The 21,120-nt window shown below is 39.1% G+C and overlaps 1 protein-coding gene across 1 annotated transcript; it reads right to left on the reverse strand.

Annotated features, from left to right (window-relative positions):
• Positions 1 to 16,513: 16,513 nt before the first annotated feature.
• LOC145090794 (wall-associated receptor kinase-like 20) lies at positions 16,514 to 18,579 on the reverse strand. The gene is made up of 2 exons (XM_079028866.1): positions 17,800 to 18,579; positions 16,514 to 17,724 (listed from the first exon to the last, which is right to left on the reverse strand). Exons 1-2 carry the CDS (start codon positions 18,560 to 18,562, stop codon positions 16,637 to 16,639), a joined length of 1,851 nt encoding a protein of 616 aa, XP_078884992.1. The 5' UTR covers positions 18,563 to 18,579; the 3' UTR covers positions 16,514 to 16,636.
• Between the last annotated feature and the right edge of the window lie 2,541 nt (positions 18,580 to 21,120).

Raw genomic sequence — 21,120 nt, forward strand, 5'->3', positions numbered from 1 at the left:
ACCGAAACGGCAGAAACGTTCTGGGGTGGATGACGTCATGTCAAGTATCACAACATATGCAATATAGTAATCAAAGTACAAAACCCATTGCATTAATAGTAATAGTTTTACATATTTTACATTGCATAGAAACATCAAAGTAATACAAGTAATAATATAGGTGCAGCTTGGTACTAACTGTCTTCACCAAAAGCTCCTGGGATGTACCTGTCCATTGCTGACCTGAGAATAAAAGTTATTTTGAAAGCGAGTATCAACATTTTTATAAATGCTGGTGAGTTCATAAGTATTTAGTGTCATTTGTGTAAGCAAGCATTTTATTCAAAATAACTTTATAAAAGTAGTAGTTTAGAATCAACGGTGTATTAGAGTCTTTTCCAGAAAATCCTATATTTTCTAAATAAAAGCAATATTCTACCAAGACCCGACGGAGTTATGTTTTAAAGAGTAATTTTCAATGAAATATTATCATTACCAAAATACGGAATTTGATTTTAAAGGAAGTAGAAGGATATTACAAGTAAAAACATTAGGGAAAATAACATATGCCTCAGCAGGAAATACTGCCGACTAAGGCAAAAGAAATCATAGACTCCAGGAGAGTATCGAATGAACAACACGCCTGGCTCAGTCTAACGAAAGGAGACACAGACCCCAGATTGTATCAAATGTACGATACGGCTAGCAAGGTCTAAAACAGTGAACACAGACCCCAGACAGTATCAAATGAAGGATACAACTAGAAAGGTCTAAACAAGAGTAATTCTAAGAGTGTGTTTCCAGCATACAGTGTTAAACATCGTTACCTTAAGGCCATGAATTATAAGGTAAACATGGAGATACTCGTAACCATACTAATCGACACTAGAGTACTTGACGCCCTGTAAGCGTCGGTGTAAGTATGACATTTGTCACCCCTTGGATTGGTAGGTCGTGGACTGTAGCTAGTAGTCAGGGTGCGGGGGTGTCAATCCCGTATAGATCTATACACACAATGTCCGCTCTCCCTACAAGAGACTCTGGTTACCAACTCGACGACGGGGAGATCCGTGTCTTGAAGATGTATCTCGAACAGTGAATTCTGATGTAAGTGTTGGACTAGCAGTAGAGACTCATAACTGAATCGATCGATGTAAACCTATATGTCTATACATGTATACATAATATATAATTAATGATCAAACGACCTTTAGACGGATATCCGATCCCACCAGACCACATCCCAACGAGGAAAAGGAAATAGGGCGAACTAGCCATCCTAAGTCCTTTAAACATTATTTATATAACTATACAAGTACAGGCATACATTTAACTAAGTAGAAACATTTAACGAAGTTGAAGTGTTTAGCGAAGTAGAAGTGTTTCACGAAGTAAAAGCGTTTCACGAAGTAGAAGCGTTAACAAGTAGAAGCGTATCACGAAGTAGAAGCGTTAACAAGTAGAAGCATATCACGAAGTAGAAGCGTTAATATGTAGAAGCATATCACGAAGTAGAAGCGTTAATAAGTAGAAGCGTATCACGAAGTAAAAGCGTTAATAAGTAGAAGCGTATCACGAAGTAAAAGCGTTAACAAAGTAGTAGCATATCACGAAGTAGAAGCGTATCATGAAGTAAAAGCGTTAACAAAGTAGTAGCATTTAACTAAGTAGGAGCATTAACTAAGTAGAAGTATAACGAAGCAGTAGTATCTAAAAAAATAGGAGTATAAAAACATGGGAGAAAACTTTGATGAAAACTTTGGAAAACCTTTATACTTAAGAAAATCATGACTTGGTATTCTTTTGTAAAATAAGTTTGAAAACCTTTAAAAATCCTTTGAAAATCTTTCATAAACAAGTTTTGGTTATAACTTTGATAAAACAATATAAGTAAAGAAAGCCTTTGTTTAAAGTGCTGTTGTAACTGAATTTGAAGTAAAACATACAGCGCGAGAGACAATTTGAGAAAAGCTTTGAACAAGTAAAGACGTTTTAGAAAACCATTTACAGTATCATACTTGGTAAAACAGTTGACAGTGTAATAAATCCTTGTGCATGTGGGTTACCAATCACATGTGATTGATATGATAACTGACATGTTTTAACTTGTATTCCCCCCCCCCCATAAAAGCATGTAAAAACATTTAAAAGGTTAATTCAGGGGTATGAACTCACCTGTTGTAAGTGGATCGGGCGAAGGTGTCGGTTGGGTGCTCGGTGTCAAATAAAGAGTTGAGCACACTTAGTGACCTATTAACATATGATGACATATGTTTACATACAATTAGTAAATATAATACTAATTAAACACGTATACACATCCTAAAATGCGAAAAACACTTTGGTCAAGTGCTAGGAGTGTCCCGGGTAACATCTAAGGGTGTGTATGGCCTAGATAGGGAGTTTACTCTTCAAGAGTAAACTCATTATAGAGTTCACGGCCCTAATACCAACTACCCATGAGTTTACATCTGTAAACTCATGGTGGGGGTGTTCTAGGATGCTAAATGGTCTTATATCTCTCATAGAATTAGGCTAGGTCCAAATATAAGGCATATGAAGGGGTTTAAGGCTCTAAATAGACCATTTGAGGAGTTTACGGACCTAAAAAAGGAGTTTACGGCCGTATGCACGTATGTGCACATTCCTTTGGTGTATTAAGGTCTTAAATGGTAGGAAATAAAGTTCTATGCATTTTTCCAAGTCAAATGAAGAAGTTAGGGCATCATTTGGGCACTCTTTGGGAGTTTACGGCCCAGGGACCAATTCTAGGGGGGTTTACGGCCGTAAAATCCTAAGTACATGATTAAATTGAAGTTTAAAGCCTTTAGTTCAATGGTGGTTGCTTCTAGACATTTTCTAAGGCCATATGAGGTGTTTGAGGGCATTTTCTAACACCTAAAAGGGTGTTCACGGCCTATGAAGAGGGGTTTACGGTCCAAGAGTGTTCTTGGGCCATAAACTCATGTTTACTCTCCAAAATGCAAGGTTTTAGTGTTCTAAGCTCGAAGGTGTAAGTCCACAAGTCATATCTAAGCCCTAGGGGTAGTTTAGAGGGGTTTTGGGGCTTAAAAACCCCACTTAAGGGTGTTCACGGTCCAAGAGTGTTCTTGGGCCGTAAACACATAATCTTGCCCCCATTTGATGTCTTAAACACGAATTTGTATGTTAACTAAGCTACACAACAAGTTAGGATAGATGACTTACTAGTTTGGGGCTCGGAATGGGCGTTTTTGGCTCGAAAACAAGTTGTAGAGAGAGAGTGTAGTGAGAGAGTGAAAAGTCTCAAATGGACTCCACTCACCCTTATATAGGGGTTTGAGTTGGGTCTCAGTGGAAATCTACCTGATACTGCCGTTAAACGGGGCTTTTGGTCGTACCCGATTAAATGGTCGTATTTTGACTTGGTTGAAACTAAAAATTTTCAAGGGGTTTTTGAGGATGTTTCTAATTTGTTTAAACCCTTACTAAGTCATTATAAAAGTCCCAAATTAATTAACCAATCCAAAGGTTAACGGACAGTTTAATAAAACGAGGCTTATTAACAGAAGGTGGGGTTAAAAATGACGGAATAAATTTCGGGTTGTCACACCTAACCACCGGCCGCCACCTATAGCCTCTCTAGCCAGGCCGCTGCTTCTTAGCCATTATCGAAGTCGCAAGCCACCCGAGCCCTTCTTGCCTTCCGACCAGACGAAGTTCCGAGCGACACCAAGACTATTAAAGACGACGTCAGGGTCATGCGTTGTCATTCCTGAGGAATTGCCCTTCCTCAAATCCAAAGGTGCACTTAGCTGGGTTTAACTTCATCTTCACTTTGGCTATCGTTTGGAAAGTTTCTTCCAAATCGCGAAGTAGTTCTTCATTACGACTCTTAATTACCATGTCATCGACATAGACTTCGATGTTCCTACGGATTTGATTGGCGAATACTTTGTCTATGAGCCTTTGGTAAGTAGCACCCATGTTGTTTAGCCCAAATGGCATTTTCTGGTAGCAGAAGGTCCCCTTTTCGGTGTGGAAGGCAGTTTTAGCTTCATCCTCTCACTTCATCTGTACTTAATGGTAACCCTTGTATGCGTTGAGGAAACATTTGAGTTGAAAGCCTTCGAGCAATTGGACCTTTTGATCAATCTCTGGGAGAGGATAACAATCCTTTGGGTAGACATTGTTAAGGTTCGAGTAATCGATACACATTCGCCATGACCCATTGGATTTCTTTACCACGACAAGATTTGCTATCCATGTTGGGAACATTAACTCCCTGAGTATGCTGACGTTCACCAGATCAGACACTTCTACAATTATTGCCTTATTCTGTTCTGCTGCTTGGCCTCTCTTTTTTTGTTTAACCGGATTGCTTCCAAGCGTGACACTAAGACTATGTTCTATAATCTGTCGATCAACCCCTATCAGATATGTTAGTTTCCAGGCGAAAATGGTGGAGTATTGCTTTAGGAGTGCCATTAGTCGTGCCCTGGTCTCGTCTGATAAGTGAGCGCCGATCTGCACGATGTGTTCTGGATATTCCATGTTTATCTGGTGTTGTTCGGTGGAACGTCCCTCCTTGGACTTCTTTGGTGCGCATACGAGCTTTGGGGCGGCTATGATCTGGTGGCAATGCTATGCCCTGGTGTTTGTGGCGAGGATCGTCGCTGATCCCTGGCGCGTGCTAAATTTAACGATGTTATGGATCTTCGATGGTACGATGTGCACTAAATAGATTGTTGATCGTTCGAGCAGAATAATGTGTTGTGTTGGGTACCGGATCACAAAAAATTTGATCATTCTTGTGATTCGGTCTTTCTAGTCGTGACTGACCAATGTTAAGGGCAGTTGAATAGTGCCCAATGGTCACAAGTTGTGCCCAATGAATCCAACCAATGGTCCACCGGTTAGGGGTTGTAGCCCCTCTTTCCACTCATCTGGTAGTTGTCAGAAATAGTGCTCATAGAGTATATCGGAGAAGCTACCATTGTCGATGTATATTCGATGAAATTTCATGTTGTGGATGAATCCAGATATAAGGAGTGGATATCGTGGATCCCAGTTCGATGGTCTGGGATCGCTGCTCGAGAACCTAATATTGAGTAGGTTTCTCGAGAGCGTCTCAATCTTATCCTCTGCGTAATGAGGTGTGATCCTCTTACGATAGTTAGAGATGGTGAGTACCTATTTTCCGTCATATGGACTTGTCTACAACGGATCGAGATGCGATATAATCATCTGAGACAGTGAAACGTTTGACGGTAGTTGCTGGAAACTGCTCTGGAGTACTGGTTCGGTTATTCCTACCGTAAACGGCGGGGCCTATTCCATTAGCACCTGTATTTTATACTCGCGATGATGGTCGATGTTTAACGTCATTGGTATTTTAAACAAGACTTCTACTATTGTCCTCAATACAGTTGGGTGCAGATCCCCTTTTCACGGAGAACCGATTTCATTTATTGGTTGTATCACTCTAAGGATACGTCCGGATGGCGCCAAATGTTGTGACATGTTCAACCGGGGTTTGGATGTTGAATGATGAATCTACATTGAAAGTTTTCCTGAGAACAAAACACATAGAAGAATCGTTAGAGGACGTCCGGGTGTTCTCCCGGGACGTCGCTCCGACGATCAAGTTAGATTTGTGAGACAGATAATTTTAGGGTTATCTTTTTAAGAGAGAACATGTATTCCTTCCTTGAGGTGGAAGAGATCCTTTTATACATGTTGTTAACAGATCGTGGGGACCTCGTCTGATGAGCGTGAAATTTGGCCTCCTCTGACTGGGAGAATCACGCCCACATTAACAAACTGTCTGGTGACGTCAGCTCTGAGTGTCACCTAAGCTTTCTATCACGTCCTAATTGGTCATGAGTGAATGAGTAGATTGTGGGGGATATTTGTCCCTCACAGAGGGAAACGAACTGCCACCTCAGTGTTAGACTGCCTTGGCCAAAGTCTTGACGAGATAACGTCTCGTTTATGATGTATGTTACATTTAACAGTACCATTTATGGTAACGTTAACAGTATGGAAGGTAGTATTGGGCACGTACTTCTGAAATCACAAGATCCATACTCGAATCGAGGAAAATTTTGAGGATTCTAAGGAGCAGATTAAGGGTAAATTGTATGTTTTGGCACCATCGTTCATTGCAATGTGTTTCCGTATTATCTGATTTATCGGTTATGGTTGTTCAAGCTCAGGATGGGCCTAGCGATTGTTTGGGACTTAGTGGACATGTCAGTTTGGGTTTGAATATTGCAGACCTAGGTAAGTTAGTTGATTTTAAGGTCTCGAGGGCCTTGCTCGAGGTAGTTCCAGTTGAGTCGCGGGACTCAAGAAGAGAGCAATTGTGATGATCGGCTCGGGATTACAACCAGAGGCTGAGTGATTAGCAGATGGATTAAGATATCACTATCTATGACAGAGATTATGTTCTTCCATCCTTCCGTGTTCGGAGGAAAGAGAGAGCGGACATGTGATTTTTAGAATTGGGATATATACCCAGCATGTGGCTAGATAGTTGTAGTTTTTGGCGGCGAGTATGGCAGTATGTGAATGCACAAGAGGATTCTTATGGTAGGGTTGCCTTGAGATGAGATCAAGTGTCTGCCTTCTTTGAATTTAGTTAGCTCAGGTGCTAGTTTATGGTTTCAGGCGAGCAGGGAAATGAATCGGGAGCGACAACTTTTGTTGTCTCTGATGTATCCTAACTATGAGAATGATGCCTCTTGTATTTTGGAATGATCCCTGTGATGAATTAATAGTTGGGGATTTGTAGACGATGTGAGTGGTAGTCCATTTGTTTCTAGATAAAGAATCGGTACTATGAATGGACTTTTAGAATCATTGTTTGTGCATCTGCATGGGATTCTTAATGTTAGAGGTGGTTATGATTGGGAAGTTTTTGAGGTCTCCATTTGAGATTTGTAATATTTTTGAGTTTTCTTGCTCTTTATCTGGAAGATCATCTTGCGTTGTGTTATACATTCCAAGGGTCAGAGATACTATGTATCTGGTTGAGCTGGTTTAAGTTTTGGTCTGTTTAGAATGTCAGTTAGTGGTGGTTCGAACCCTAAGTGGAGGATAATTGGGTATTCTTCTTGGAGGATCATCGATCTGTTCGAGTTTATTTTTTTTTTGGAAGAATGGGTCATAGGGATCTGCGGTCCAAGTATGCAGGACTTTGGTTCAAGATTTGGTCAAGTCAGGAGTGCAGAGCAGGTTGCCATCAGATGTATGTGCTCAGGAATGCATGAGTTATCGTTGAGGAAGGAAGTTGTTGGATAAGGAGCTCGTTGTAGCCAATGGTTCCCTCAGAATGTCAATGAATAGATCAAGAGGTGTTTGGGTCGCTCAGGTTGAGTATCAGTTGTCGAAGGTTTTGTTAGCTCGTTGTTTAGATTGATATCTATAGTCTAGGCTAGCAATTGTTGATCAACAAATCAGATTCATAGGTTGGTATGTTTAGTTCCCCATAGGCCTTGTCCAGTAGTGTATTGGATCATTGGATTAGTTTTCAATTCAATCTCAATCGTTGTTCATTTCGTTCATCATCAATAGCAGAGGTTCTTCGAAAGTTTTGAGCTTTATCAGTTGAAGTTCAGTGGATGCCTCAACATATCGCCAAGTTATGTACATTGTATATTTTGGCATTTCATGTGGGCAGGGTTGGTATTTGGATTGATCCGACCAGGGTTTTAACAACATTTTTTGATAACTTTGGAAGTTTTATCGAGCTAGTTATGTATTGGTGGGATCTGTTCAATTTCCATCAAGGTGTGGGATCTTGTTTTGTTTGTTCATGAGATGTTTCTGTTGACGGTTAAGGTTTTTCATCTCGATTAGATCTACTAGTACTTCACCCTTTGGGTAAGGTTGTGAGGAAGAAGAAGAAATGTAGTAGATTTAGGGTTGGTTAGGGTTCCTTTGAGGGTGTGTATTGTGGTAAGTTCATTAGATATAGTCATGAGGAGTGTATGTGGACTGAGTATGATAGAATGAGAACACTTGGATCGAGTTTTTGGCATGGTTCTTATTTGATTTATATAAGAGTGCAACCGCCTATCTCATTCTCTGGTTGTGTGCAACCATGTTTTCGTATGGTTTTGTGTAGGTAGCAGCCTATGCTGTGAAATAAATTGTGTGTTATAGAAGGAGATGGCTCGTATTGTGTTTGGTTAGTGATTGAGAGGGATGTCGATTGGGTTCACGCAAGTCGGTGGGTTTGATGGTTGAGTACCTTTAGGCCTTTGTGGTGTTGGTCGTGAGTCTTCAGGACAGTAATGGAATAACAACAAGATCGGCATGGTACTGTGAGCTTATTGTCCTAGTGGTTAGATGATGTCATGATGTATCATGAACTAGCGGTTGTATGACTCATATAGGTGGGACCCAATAGTTATTTGATTGAGACTCTTAGGTCTCAGATCGTTAGTCTTATTGGCAAGGTTGGGTGTTAGTGAATTTCTGGGAGTTGGAAGACTTAAGTGTTGTTTGTTTTTTCGAAGCCAAAAGGTCTGCAGTCTGCGGACCACATCTGCAACCCTCTGTGGCAGAAGAGGTGGATCAAACGTCTACAGTATGCAAGAAGAAGACTGTTTGTTTTTTTAACATCTACAGCTTGCAAAAATAATCTGATTTTACAACCTTAAAATAATTTCTCAACACCAAAATTTAAATAATTCTAATCTTACAATACTAAAATAAAATTCATACAACCACACAATAATTCTTGTCTTATAATAAAATGAATGGAATTATATTTTTTTAAACGATAAAATAACTATTTTATCTTAACGTTTAAAAATAAATAAATGACTTTTTTTATAACAATGGTTAAAAGTTAACTTGAATACATGATCATATCAAACACCATATAATATATTAGAGCTTAATTATTCTTTATAATAGTGAAATACATGATAATTAAAATATTAGGTATGGAAACTTAGAAATGTTGATAATGCATGACAAAGAAAAAATAATAAAATAAAATAAAAAGTGAATCTTGAAAAGTAGCGACATAAAGGAAAAAAATGGCTCCATCACAAAAAAAATGTCATCGTCTAATATAAGCCCTCCAGTCTATTGTTTTATTTATTAAGGAACGAACAAAGGAAATTGTGGGTTGCATAATGTGTTTTTCTTTTAAGTGAGTGAGAAGAGGTTAGAAGACAAATGTCCATGTCTGCACCACGAAGAGGGTGCGCAGATGTTTTTAGGTCTACGGTCTTCTAAAAAACAAACGGTCTACAAGAGCATACGTCTGCGCGTTGTCTCCGCGGCGCAGACATAAGAGGTCAAGAAGAGGTTTTTGAAAAAAACAAACACCCCCTTAGTGACCAACTGGTTTGGATCATGTGGACAATAAAAGTTTATTGGGAGTATTAGTTATGCATCAAAAGTCTCTTGTCGAATGGTTATATTTGTGGGTCTCTAGTTACTTATGGGTTGATGGCGTGCCTAGGGCAGCACAGCAGAGTTGCATCCAAGCCCTAGAGTCGGGCACACCAGCCAGATCCGGCCCAGCAGGCTCAGCGCCCGCTGGCGCCCCCGGGAGCGGAACGCCCAGGCGAAAGGCTCGCGCCTGCCAAGTGACGCTCCTCGCTCCAAGACAAAAGTACGGTCAGGAGACAAGCAGTGGGATCAGAGCATTACCATCAAAGCTAATGAGAGCGCTCTGACAGTGGAAGGCGCATGACCCTCCAATCAGCCCCTCTGATCCTGTCTCCCCAAAAAGCGATCATGTCTGGTACGGACCAGGCAGGAGCGCTAGGTATAAAAGGACGCATTCTCATACTAGCGAGGTAAGCTCCCCAACTGATCTAAAGAGAACAAAAACAAACCCTAGAGCCATCCTAACTTGACCGTCGGAGCGTTCTCCCGGGAACTCCTCCCAGGAAGCGGCTGACGGCCCTTGTTCTTTGTGACTTTGCAGATACACCCAGGCAACCAAGAAAGTTCCACTTTAGGATTAGAAGCGAGGGATTTGGATGCAACGTGATATTCTTGGATGGACCATCATTATGCTCATAAGTGGAATGGGTTGGTGATGACTTGTCAGGAAGTCAAGTGTGTATTTAAGGTTTTTAGGCATAATTTATGGATTATGGATTTTGTTGCAATTCACGATCGGTATGTTTTGATTATTCTTTCTGCATAATTTGGTGGTGTTCATAGTCAAGAACTGGAGGTAGATACGACGAATGGATGATCATCAGTCTTAGGGTATGGTTTCTGAAGTTTAGACTGATGGGTCCCATTTTGGGAGTTTATTAATGGAGTTACTTGTAGTTTCAGTTTTGAGAGTTCCCCGTTTGAGTGGTCTCTCTGGGAGTTTGGTCTTACAATTAGGGAGAGAAAGATAGTTGTTGCGATTGAGTATTTTTCAAGTTATTGGGTTGTTTGTTTGCATATATGGTTTTCGAGTGGTCTCTCGAGTTTTCTTTATAAGATGCCTTGATTTCATAGTGGTTAGAGGAAGCTTGTGGAATATGTTGGCTTTATTTTCAAATATCCTAACCAAGACAGATTTCGAGGACGAAATCCAGTTTAAGTGGGGGAGAGTTGTAACATCATGTATTGAGAAGTTTCTTATTTTGGGATTGTGGACAAGAAATGGATCAAGTAAAGGTCTTGTGCTTCAAGGGAATAGGGTTTAGACTTTATTGGATGTTGATAATTTTGGTTATGTAATTTAATCTCTTTGTTAGTGTTTTGGAGCCAAAGGGTAAAATGGAAAAAGTTATATGTTAGTCTTCTTGCATGAATTATGGTTTTTAATTCGACATGTGTTATCCAAAATTAACTAGATGGAAGTGTGGTGCTCGTCGATACCTTTCCTTGGATATAAAGATCGTCAAAAACAGAGTTGAAACGAAGAAGTTATGCTTGTTTGAAGTTGAGGTGGATTTTGGTGAAAACTGTCGCCACGGAGTGGGGATTAGAGCTCACAACATGGCACTCGCCACGACACGGCGAAGTGTGGCCATGACAGGGTGATCAGTCAGGCCCAAGCCCACGATTTATAGGGTTTTCAACGTATTTAAACATAAGCTTCCGACTTTTGGGCCTTTTATCATTCTCCGTCACCTCTAGAGCTCCTTCGGAGAAAACCTAGCCTCCACCTTCAATATTTGAGCTTCTCCTCTCTCCTCTCTCTTATTTTGGGTGTTTTTTATGATATTTTGATGGAGTTAAATATCAAGAAGGCTCTTTTGGTGGCAAGGAATGATGCTTCAATTTTAGATCCATCAAAGACACTACATGTATGGATTATTGTAAGTATAAAGTTCCAATCTTGCTATCTAGTTCTTTAGATCTTGTCATTTGGGGTTTTTGGCACTTTTTGTCCATTTTATGGGTGATCTTGGAGTTGAGTGGACTCCAACATCTTTTGATTAGTTTGGAATATTTATTTGACCTTATGGACTAGGAAAGTTATGATCTTTTGCTTTCCCTTTTAGCCATGCAAGATATCTTGGCCCTTTAGGTCATTTTGGTGTATTAAAGTTTAGATCTTGAAACATTGTGATATTATTACGGATAAAGTTGGAAACTTTATGCATCTAGACATCTTGTTGATTCAGATTTGAAATTGGGAGACTTGGACTTAATGGATTAAGTTGAGAAAGATGCATTTTTGGGTCCCTTTGATACTTAAAGTCTAGATCTTGGTGGTTTGGACCATCCTAATGGATAAAATTGGAAACTGTATCCATTATGAAGCTACTAGGAATCATATCTGATGATTTTAGCTTTGATCCTTATGGATTAAACCCTTACTGAAGAAAAATCCTTTCAGACTGAAGACCACGGCATGGCCAAGGAAGGCCACTGCATAGTGGCGGGACTTGTCACGTCTGTTTTGTTTGGTTGTGCTCATGGTATGGCCCTAGGCTGCCACAACATGTCAACTAAGGAATCATCAATTGTTTTGATATTGTATACCCGTGGCGTGGCCAAGGAAGGCCACGATGTGGAAGGATGCTGATTGGCAATTTTGACTTTGACTTTGACCGTTGACTTTTTGACCAATTTGACTTTTGGTCAAACTTGGATAAAATTGAGTTTTTGATTAAGGGTTGGTCTCGGTTTAGTTTTAGGAAGCTTGGGTTGGCTGTTCTGATGTTGAGGTAGTTGTTGGGCTTCCTTTAAGTAGTCCAGGTGAGTCTTTTCACTGTACTTGTGGGATGAAGGCACCAATGATGGCCCGCTGTATTGGGTTGTGTAGAATGCTACCTGTATTTATGACTCTTACATGTAGATTCAGGTTGAGATACACCCTAGGGATGTGCCTATTAGTTTATGCTTGGGTTGAAATACACGCCAGGGCTGGACCCATTACTATATGCTTGGGTTGAAATATACCCCAGGGTTGGGCCCATTATTGTATGTTTAGGTTGACATATACCCTAGGGTTGGGACCATTATTGTATGTTGGGTTGAAATATACCCTAAGGCTAGGCCTATTATTATGTGTGGGGTTGGAATAGACCCTAGGGTTGGGCCCACTGATTTGTATGGTATGTGGTATTTTAGGGAACTCGCTAAGCTTTGTTTCGTGGTTTAAAACATTTGCAGGTACTTCCATATTCAAAAGGAAAAGCCCAATTTGATTGCACTGCATCCCCTAGAGATTTATTCTGCAATGATTGTTTATGATTTTACTCTGATGTTTTGACAATACTTTTACTCTGATCGTCCTTTGGGATAATAAATGAATGGTTTTTACTTATTAAAATGAAAATTTTACTCGATATTTTTGGGACGGTACAGAGGATCTTTTGGGTATGTTCAACACGATTAAGGACGAGCTTGTAGTTATGATTGATGAGCGACTGATAGCCATTCAGGATGATTTAGCGGTTGCACAACCCAGGAATCGCGAGATCTCTTTTCGGGAGTTTTGTACTTGTAGGGCTACTGATTTATTCGGGAAGAATGAGCCCAATGTGAGTATGTGTTGGATTGTCGATATGGAGATCCCTTTGTGACGAGCTTTATCATGATGGGGTAAAGGTCAGGTTTGATGTGTTTCTTTTGTGTGATGAACCACGTGATCGTTGCGACGAGGTGGTCCGGGCTATTGGACCAGAGGCAACGAAGAATATGACTTGGGCGGATTTCATTACTAGGTTAAGGGCGGATGTAACACCCCAAAATATGAAGGTAAAAATTTCATTTTTAAAACAACCAAACACCTATTTATCATTTACTAAAACACTTAAAGGTATTTTTATAATAAAACAATTATCAGAGTACAATCCCAAAATCTCAAGGTTGCGGAAAAATATGGATGTATGCATTGCGATCAAGCCGAGCCCATCCTTTTCGAACCGGAAGTACCTAAAACCATAAACGACAACTATAAGCACAATGCTTAGTGAGTTTCCCCAAATACTACATACCATATATAACATACGAGTCATACATATCATGCATATCCAACATTCAATAGGAGGTGTTATGTGCCAACCATAGTCTTGCCATTATGCCATGAGCGATATCATGGTCTTTCCTTGCTAGGTCGGGGGCTAAAACCTTGGGTCTTATAGAAAAGTTCTAGGAGCCACCTCCTGATCTTCCATGAAAGCATCACAAAGACAACTAGCATACAATCTACAACTAACTATCTACTTAATTGCCAGAGTCTAAACCTTGGTCTTGCTTACAGCTTTGCCAGGAGCCACCTTTAGGTCTTTCATACAAATGCCAAGGGTCACCCCCTGGTCTTCCAATAACATAAACCAAATGGGTCGGCATTGGTGCCTTCGACCCATAACACAGTGAGGAGACTCACCTCAGGCAGTTGAAACCCATGGATAAAAATCTGACTGCAGATCCGCCAAAATCCACGCGCTATCAAATACCAAAACGACAACCCATCAATAACTAGATCCCGACTCACACTAAGAGTCCAAATCAGGGTAAAAGATCTTTTTACCCTTCCTTTAACTTGGCCCAAGGCCAAATCCCAATCTAGAAGACCCAAAAGCCCAAAATCTACCACAAGCACTCAAGGCCCAAATATGGCCCGATTTTCCAAATTGGGCCCAATCCCTTTCATGGGCTTTCGCCCAAGAGAGTCCAATAAAGTCTTAATAGCCCAACCATAAAATCTAGATAGCCCAACATGACCCAAGACAACCAAGCCCATCATAGCCCAAAGTCGAAGCCTAAAACAAGAAACTCATGCCTGCTGAGTACGCGGGGCATACTCAGCCTGTACGCTCAGCGTACTACATGAAAGGCTTATACTCACAACATACAAACTTGTACACCCATCGTACTCACCAATCATGGCCAACTTTTCCAATTCCACTCTTGAACCATTAAGACCTTAATCCAAACTCGGATCTGGCTTCCCCAAGGTTGTTAATCACATAAAGTTGCCAACTTCATGTGCATGCATGGCTTAATAGGGCTCTAGAGCTCAAAGGAGCTTAATAAATGACTTAATATATGCATGAGACCAAAACCACCATAAAGTTTGCACCTTTATGCACAAGGAACCCTTAACATGTCCAGATCTATAAGGCTAAGCTCCAAAAACATCCTTAATTCCCAATCATCAACCAAAAAGACCAAAACGACCAAAAACATGCCAAGGAGAAGCTCTAAGAAATGAAATGGAAAGGTTTGAACTTTATACCTCACAAGCCACCAAAAGAGGATGATAAAGTTGGATCCCAAAGCCCTCCTCCAAAGAACAAGTCTTAAAGCTTCTTATTCTTCTTCTAGATACACAAAACCCTCCATAAAAACTTCACAAGAGCTCAATATTACCAAACATGGCTATAGAACGAATTAGGGTTTTTAGGGTATGGAGGATGGCTAGGAAATGATCAAAAGAGGCTAACGTATGGCTTATATAGGGTACAACTTGAAAAATTAGGGTTTTCTTAGCTCCCCCTCGTACGCCCAGCATACTCCTCGTACGTCCAGCGTACGAGGTTATGGACCTGCGACCAACATCCATTAGTACACTAAGCGTACATCATAGGTAGGCCCCGCATACTACTTACAAGGGCCAAAACACAATTCTTTCAATTCTGAAGGGCAACAAGGAACATCTCCATTTCCAAGCGTTACATTGGAGTATGTACCGACGATCGAGGCAGCTGGAGCGTGAGTTTCAGGCTTTCAGTAGACTACGAAGACTGTTGTGAAGATTTCCACCAAGCTCAAGAGAGAGCACTACCGGCTCTACAATATGATGTAGGTTAGGAAATGAAGATGACGAGGTATCATGACATGCTGAGGACCGAAATCAGGGAGTTTGTGAGTATAACGACCTATAAGACATTGGATGAGATGATCGATTTGGCCCGGAAACAAGAGATTGAGTTGGAGCTCAAAAGGAAAAGGAAAGATTCACAACTTCAGACAATAGTGGGGATATCTAAGAGGTTCAAGACTTTGAATGGTGGTGTGGTGACATGGAAAAGTTTCAAGCAGGAGATAGTGGCAGACTCTACATGCGACTCTGAACATATTGTTGCAATTGAATCGTCTAAGGAAGCTACATGAATCAGAAACTTCATAGGAGACCTTGTAGTTGTTTCGAGTAACAAAGATCCATTGGAGACATTCTGTGACAACGAATGTGTTATAAAGAGGCATATAAAGAGGAAATACCAATACATTCGAAATAAAGTTGATGATGGAGATCTATTTGTGAAGTGAGTATCATCAAAAGAGAATTCAGTTGATCCATTCATAAAAGGGGTGACCAAGGAAAGACATAGTATGCATGCTAGAAGCATACACATGAGAGACAATGTAAAGTTTAGTAGTTAGTTGATTAATTTGAAACATTTAGAACAATGAAATAAATTTTGTAATTGGTATAGTGATTAAATAATAAAGATTTATGTATGTTCAAGTGTGATACCACAATTACAATTAATTTATTATTCTATTTTGTTTTTGAATGTTTAGATACCCACTTCCCGAGTATTAATTTACTCAAACTCCAGAATCGATGATACTCTTAGTAGTAAGTATTAAATTAAGATTGTCGTGAAGTAACGGTAAATTGTCTATAATAATTAGACATTGCATGGAGATTGCTACTAACATTCATGAATGCTTAATAGTGATTTAAGTATTCGAGAAACTCATGTTTAGAGAGATTACTTCATGGATTGTATCAAGGGTAATTTTGAGACAATAATTTCTTTTATTCTTGACACGGAGAGACATTTGAGTTTTTTAGATACAAGTTGGTTGTGTATTAGTCTTATTCAAACGCTATCCTTAACTAGTGGTCATAATAGGTAAGTTTATGCATGATTTGATAAGACAAAAGCTATGTAGTCGATGTTTATTTGTTCATTTTTGTCTTAGTGGAAAAGCAATACGAGTTGGTTGTATATTAGCATTTATGTAAAATGGACAATTAAATATTAAAAAAATTAAATATACATGGTATAAAAACAAAACAATGACCATGCTTAAAGTTAGTAACAACCATATCATAATTAACTAATGCTTAATACAATTCAAAGAATTTTAGAGTAAGGTGTGTTTAAGAAATAGAAAGGGTGTAAAAAAAACCTAATCGTTAATGGCTTAATGATGAACAACATACAACTTTTAACACGAACGGTTACAAATTTCAATAACATGGTGATACCTACCTATCTTGACGATGATTTTACACCATGACTGCTACGACACCCATGATATACTCGATCTCCTCAGATACCTCCTTCATAGATGGTCTGTTTTCTCTTCTTTCCTCCAAGCAACTCATCGCAAGAAACCCTAATGCTTTCATAGAATCAATTTCTAACGACGTAGCAGGATTCTTGAGCATAGAGTCAATAACATCCACCATTCGTTCCTCATTCACCATCCGTTTAACATAAGCCACCAAGTTTACATCATCGGTCGCTCTACCAAAGTCTATAGCTTTTTGACATGTAAGTATTTCTAATAATAGTACTCCAAAACTATACACATCACTCTTATCAGTTAATTGATAGTTCCAATAATAATCAGGATCCAAGTACCCTAATGTCCCCTGTGCACAAGTTGTCACATGGGTTAGGTCCGTATGAGCGAGTCTTGACAAACCAAAATCCGCAACCTTGGCTTTCATATTTTCATCAAGTAAGATGTTGCTAGACTTCACATCGCGGTGATAAATAGGTCTAGAAGCAGAGAAATGGAGATACGAGAGCCCCTCGGCAGTGTCACGCGCGATCCCTAGTCGTTGAGGCCAAGTTAAGGGTCTTTTATTTTTGTCATGCAAGTGATCATGAAGGCTTCCGTTTGGAATATACTCATACACCAACAACGGTTCCTTCTTTCCTATGCAACAACCTAGGAGGTGTACGAGGTTCTTGTGGTTGACTTGACAAAGGATTCGAACCTCGTTTAGGACCTGGTCAACGCTTTTGGTGTTTCCAAGTTTTGCACATTTAACCGCCACCTCGGTTCCGTCATCCAGTACCCCTTTATACACTTCACCAAAACCGCCAACACCAAGAAGACCCTTTGAGGAGTAATTATTTGTCGCCCTTTTGATCTCTTTACTCGTGAAGACCTTGGATAGTTTTCCACTATCTCCCGATGATACTATCTCTTCACGATCTCGTGCAAGACGTTGTTCTGCTTTACTTCTATTATTATAACGGATGATCATTACTGTCGCGAATACAACCAATAGAAGCAGTATCACGCTACTGCATGTTGTTGCTGCCACGAGTTTGATCTGTTTTGATCTGACGCTTATAAGATCTGCAACAATAATTTATTAGTTTTTGTTCTGGAATGATAAAAGTTAAATCCGAACTGGGATATATCATTAATTACCTGAAACACATCGGCCGGCGAGACCATCCCATCGGAATTTAGGTTTACAGTAGCACCTTAGAGAGCCGTCTCCACCGTCCCTACAAACAGAGTTATAGGTCGAATCGCAACACGTTTGCGTTTGACATGGTCGCTCCGATGGTAGCGCCCACATCAACTCCACAGCAGAATCCGGCCACCTACTAATTGGCAAGGAGAGGTTTAGATTCACGAAGTTTGTATACGCCCCGCAATGTTCCATAGCAAGCGAAACAAAATCAAACCCTGTTTGTGTGCTGTTTTTTAAGGAACAACAAGTCGGTGCTGTTTGACCACATGCAGACATCTTAGCCGAGCCATTCTGGTAGGCCCGGCAAGGGCTGGTTGTGGTGCAATCTAACGCAGTAGCAGCAGGTAACGCCGTTGTATTTGAACAGTTGAAGAAGAAGGGAGTGTTGCTGGAGGTGATGGTGAAGGGCAAGGAGGTATTTAACCGGATGCCGTGGGTGACGCTGACGCAGGTGTTTGGTAAAATAGTCGATGGTTGCTGAATCACTAGACGCTGGTTTTCCGGGGAGATAGATATGATTGGGTAAGTGTAGTTATCAATTAGCGTATCAAACTTCAACACACCTCCTTCACACCGGAGCCGGTATGAGGGTTGGCCGCACGTCCAAGAAGTGCTGAGGGGATACGGGACTGGAGTCGTCCCGCAATTTGGGCACAGGTACTCGATTGTATTTGTGGCACAACCAGTGTCAACTAGCAACACCACCATTAGCATCAACAAGCTAACTGTCATTTTAATTAATAATGGAGGTTGAATTTGTTGGTTAGAAGAAATAAAAAGCAAGTGGTGTTTATTCAAGTATTTGTAGGATGGTGATTTGTACATGGAATGAGACCAATGTCCCGAAATTGGTGCTGTTGCAGAGTCTTTTGGGCAGGTGTATCCGTAGGGCGGTAGGGGAGTACCGAGGCTAATTGCTAATGGATTTGAAATTTACAAGCTTGGAATTGATGCATGGTATCGTTTTCTGTACGATGGAAGCTTAATTAGGATAGAAAAGAATAGGTAGTTTTGGAAATGGAGGCAGTTGATATATCCAACAACAAATATGGAAAGTGGAAGCAATCTCTATGTATTAGATTCATTCTCTTATTTCAAGAATAAAGAGAGATCCAACATATTCTATTCTATTCTATTCTGCACTCCTTTCAAAACCATAACACCATCGTTAATTCGTTATACTCCCAAAAGTACGTAAAACACCATTGCAATGATTTTTTTAAAGGAATGAGAACCTATCATTAATTTGATCGATAGGTCATGTAAGTTTTAATTTTGATGTTAATTTTTGTTTTCATATGGCTATAGCGGATGAAACAGTTTCCTTACTTAATTACCACTGTTCAAGCAATTGGAACTTTACCTGACCTTTTGTTGTTTTGAATCAAGTTGCAGAAATTCAAACTCACATCTTGGTCTACGAACTCAATTATAGCTTCGATGTTGTATATGGATTTGGGTATAATCAATAATGAAGTCGTTGGTGTTGATCTTGATTCTGCAATTTCAATCAGCAAAATTGAATTGGATTCCAAATCTTAATGTGATAATGTCTTCTGGGTCTCACAGTGGACCATCTGGGTTCAAGGAAACAAGAAGTTTTGGGGTATAACGTCTTGTAATCTTGTTTCAGAAATCAAAGAAAAAGTTGATTGGGCTTTAGATATCTCACTCAGGAGAGATTTCTTACATTGATTTGAGGAACATTTTGTCATGATTCTTGGAATTGTCTTGGTGAATTAAGAAAAGTGATCAACGGACAACATTATGTAGGTTTGCAGAAAAATGCACATTCATTTGTGATTTTCCGTCTAAGTGATTTGATATTACCTTTAGGCTTTAGATTTTTGGTTTGTGGGTTGTTTATGTTTCTATTTTCTGGGTTTATAATGAATATACCCATCATGAAGATGGTGTTTCTATGTTATATGTTTTTAGTTTATGAGTTTTTTTTATTATTCCGGCACCTGATTGAGAAGGAAGATCTTTTTTGTAACGATAATAAAGCTTGATTTGAATTACATATTTGAGAGGACAATTGCATTGATTTAAGTCTTATATATTGCTTAGTTTTGGGGGTTTGTTTATTACGGGGAAAGTCATGAGGGGTCCTCACATATGTTCTTCATGTATTGAAAAGACCAAGATACCCTCATATATATGTGCATGACACATGAGGGACGTAATTAATGTTCCTGAGGTGTTGTTACTTGTTAAAGACACCCATTAATCCTATAGTCAATGTTCCTCACAAAATGATTACATAGAAAGAGTTCAAGCAATAATATAAATTTAACATTACATTTATTATGTTTTTCTCTTTTTAATTTTTAAAATATTAAATTACCATCACTTAAAATCTTACCTACGGGAACAACTAAGCCCATTAAGCAATCAAATATAATCTTTCTAGGTTGGGTTTTACTCCAAGTCCATATATTGAATAAGGGTTTTTTCTCATTGCTAAAAAGAATGGTGTAAATGTTTATTTTTAAGAATAAAAAAACAGTGTTGACATACTTTTCGTTTGGCATGGCGCGTAAAATATCTCATATGGTGTCGATTATGTTAAATTTTATTTACAAAAATTATATCTAATACTTTCAGCTTTGTCAGGTCGACATAACTGCAAATCAAAACAATCAAAATATTCTATTACATGTTAAATGTTAAATCATGTATAGATTCAGTCTGAATATATAATTCGATTAGGTACACCACTTAATAATAATTGTTATTATGTTGATTTACAAAGAGCCCGTCCACCCAATATAAAATTGTTTTTGATAATATACTAAATCTTATTAATGTTTTTATTTTTTATTTCATTTGTTGGTGTAACATTTTTATTTCATCATTTTCGATATATAAAAGAAAATAATACAACTTGTATTAAAATAAAAAAAACAATAAAACATATCATAAATAAATGATTACTTTTGTAGTTACATCAAAGTAAAGGGGGGAAATGAAAATGTAAAAGAAATCTGTAATATGAACATATGCGTTTTAACATGGTCAACATTTGTCGTGTCAAATAGGGCATCATAACAATTTCAGATGTGAATAAAATCTCATTTTTTTACTGCCACATAAGACATCACCTTATTTTTCCCACAATAATATTGTTTCTTTGCCACACATTAGATGTAACACCATGCAAGCATATTAATTTTTTTAAATATTTTAAAACAATTGAATTTTAATAAAAAAAAAAAACATAAATTTCATAACTTAAAATAAAAAAAATAAATAAATAAATAAATAAATAA

The sequence above is a fragment of the Lactuca serriola genome, chromosome 2 (genome assembly GCF_051521515.1).
Source record: "Lactuca serriola cultivar US96UC23 chromosome 2, Lser_US96UC23_V15, whole genome shotgun sequence".
NCBI lineage: Eukaryota > Viridiplantae > Streptophyta > Magnoliopsida > Asterales > Asteraceae > Lactuca > Lactuca serriola.

Excerpts from the sequence above, each read along its gene's own strand:
- LOC145090794 (XM_079028866.1), bottom strand. The coding sequence starts at position 18,562 with ATGCTAATGGTGGTGTTGCTAGTTGACACTGGTTGTGCCACAAATACA. Across the intron at positions 17,725-17,799 it reads CGCCGGCCGATGTGTTTCAG|ATCTTATAAGCGTCAGATCA; the intron begins GTAATTAATGAT and ends TTATTGTTGCAG.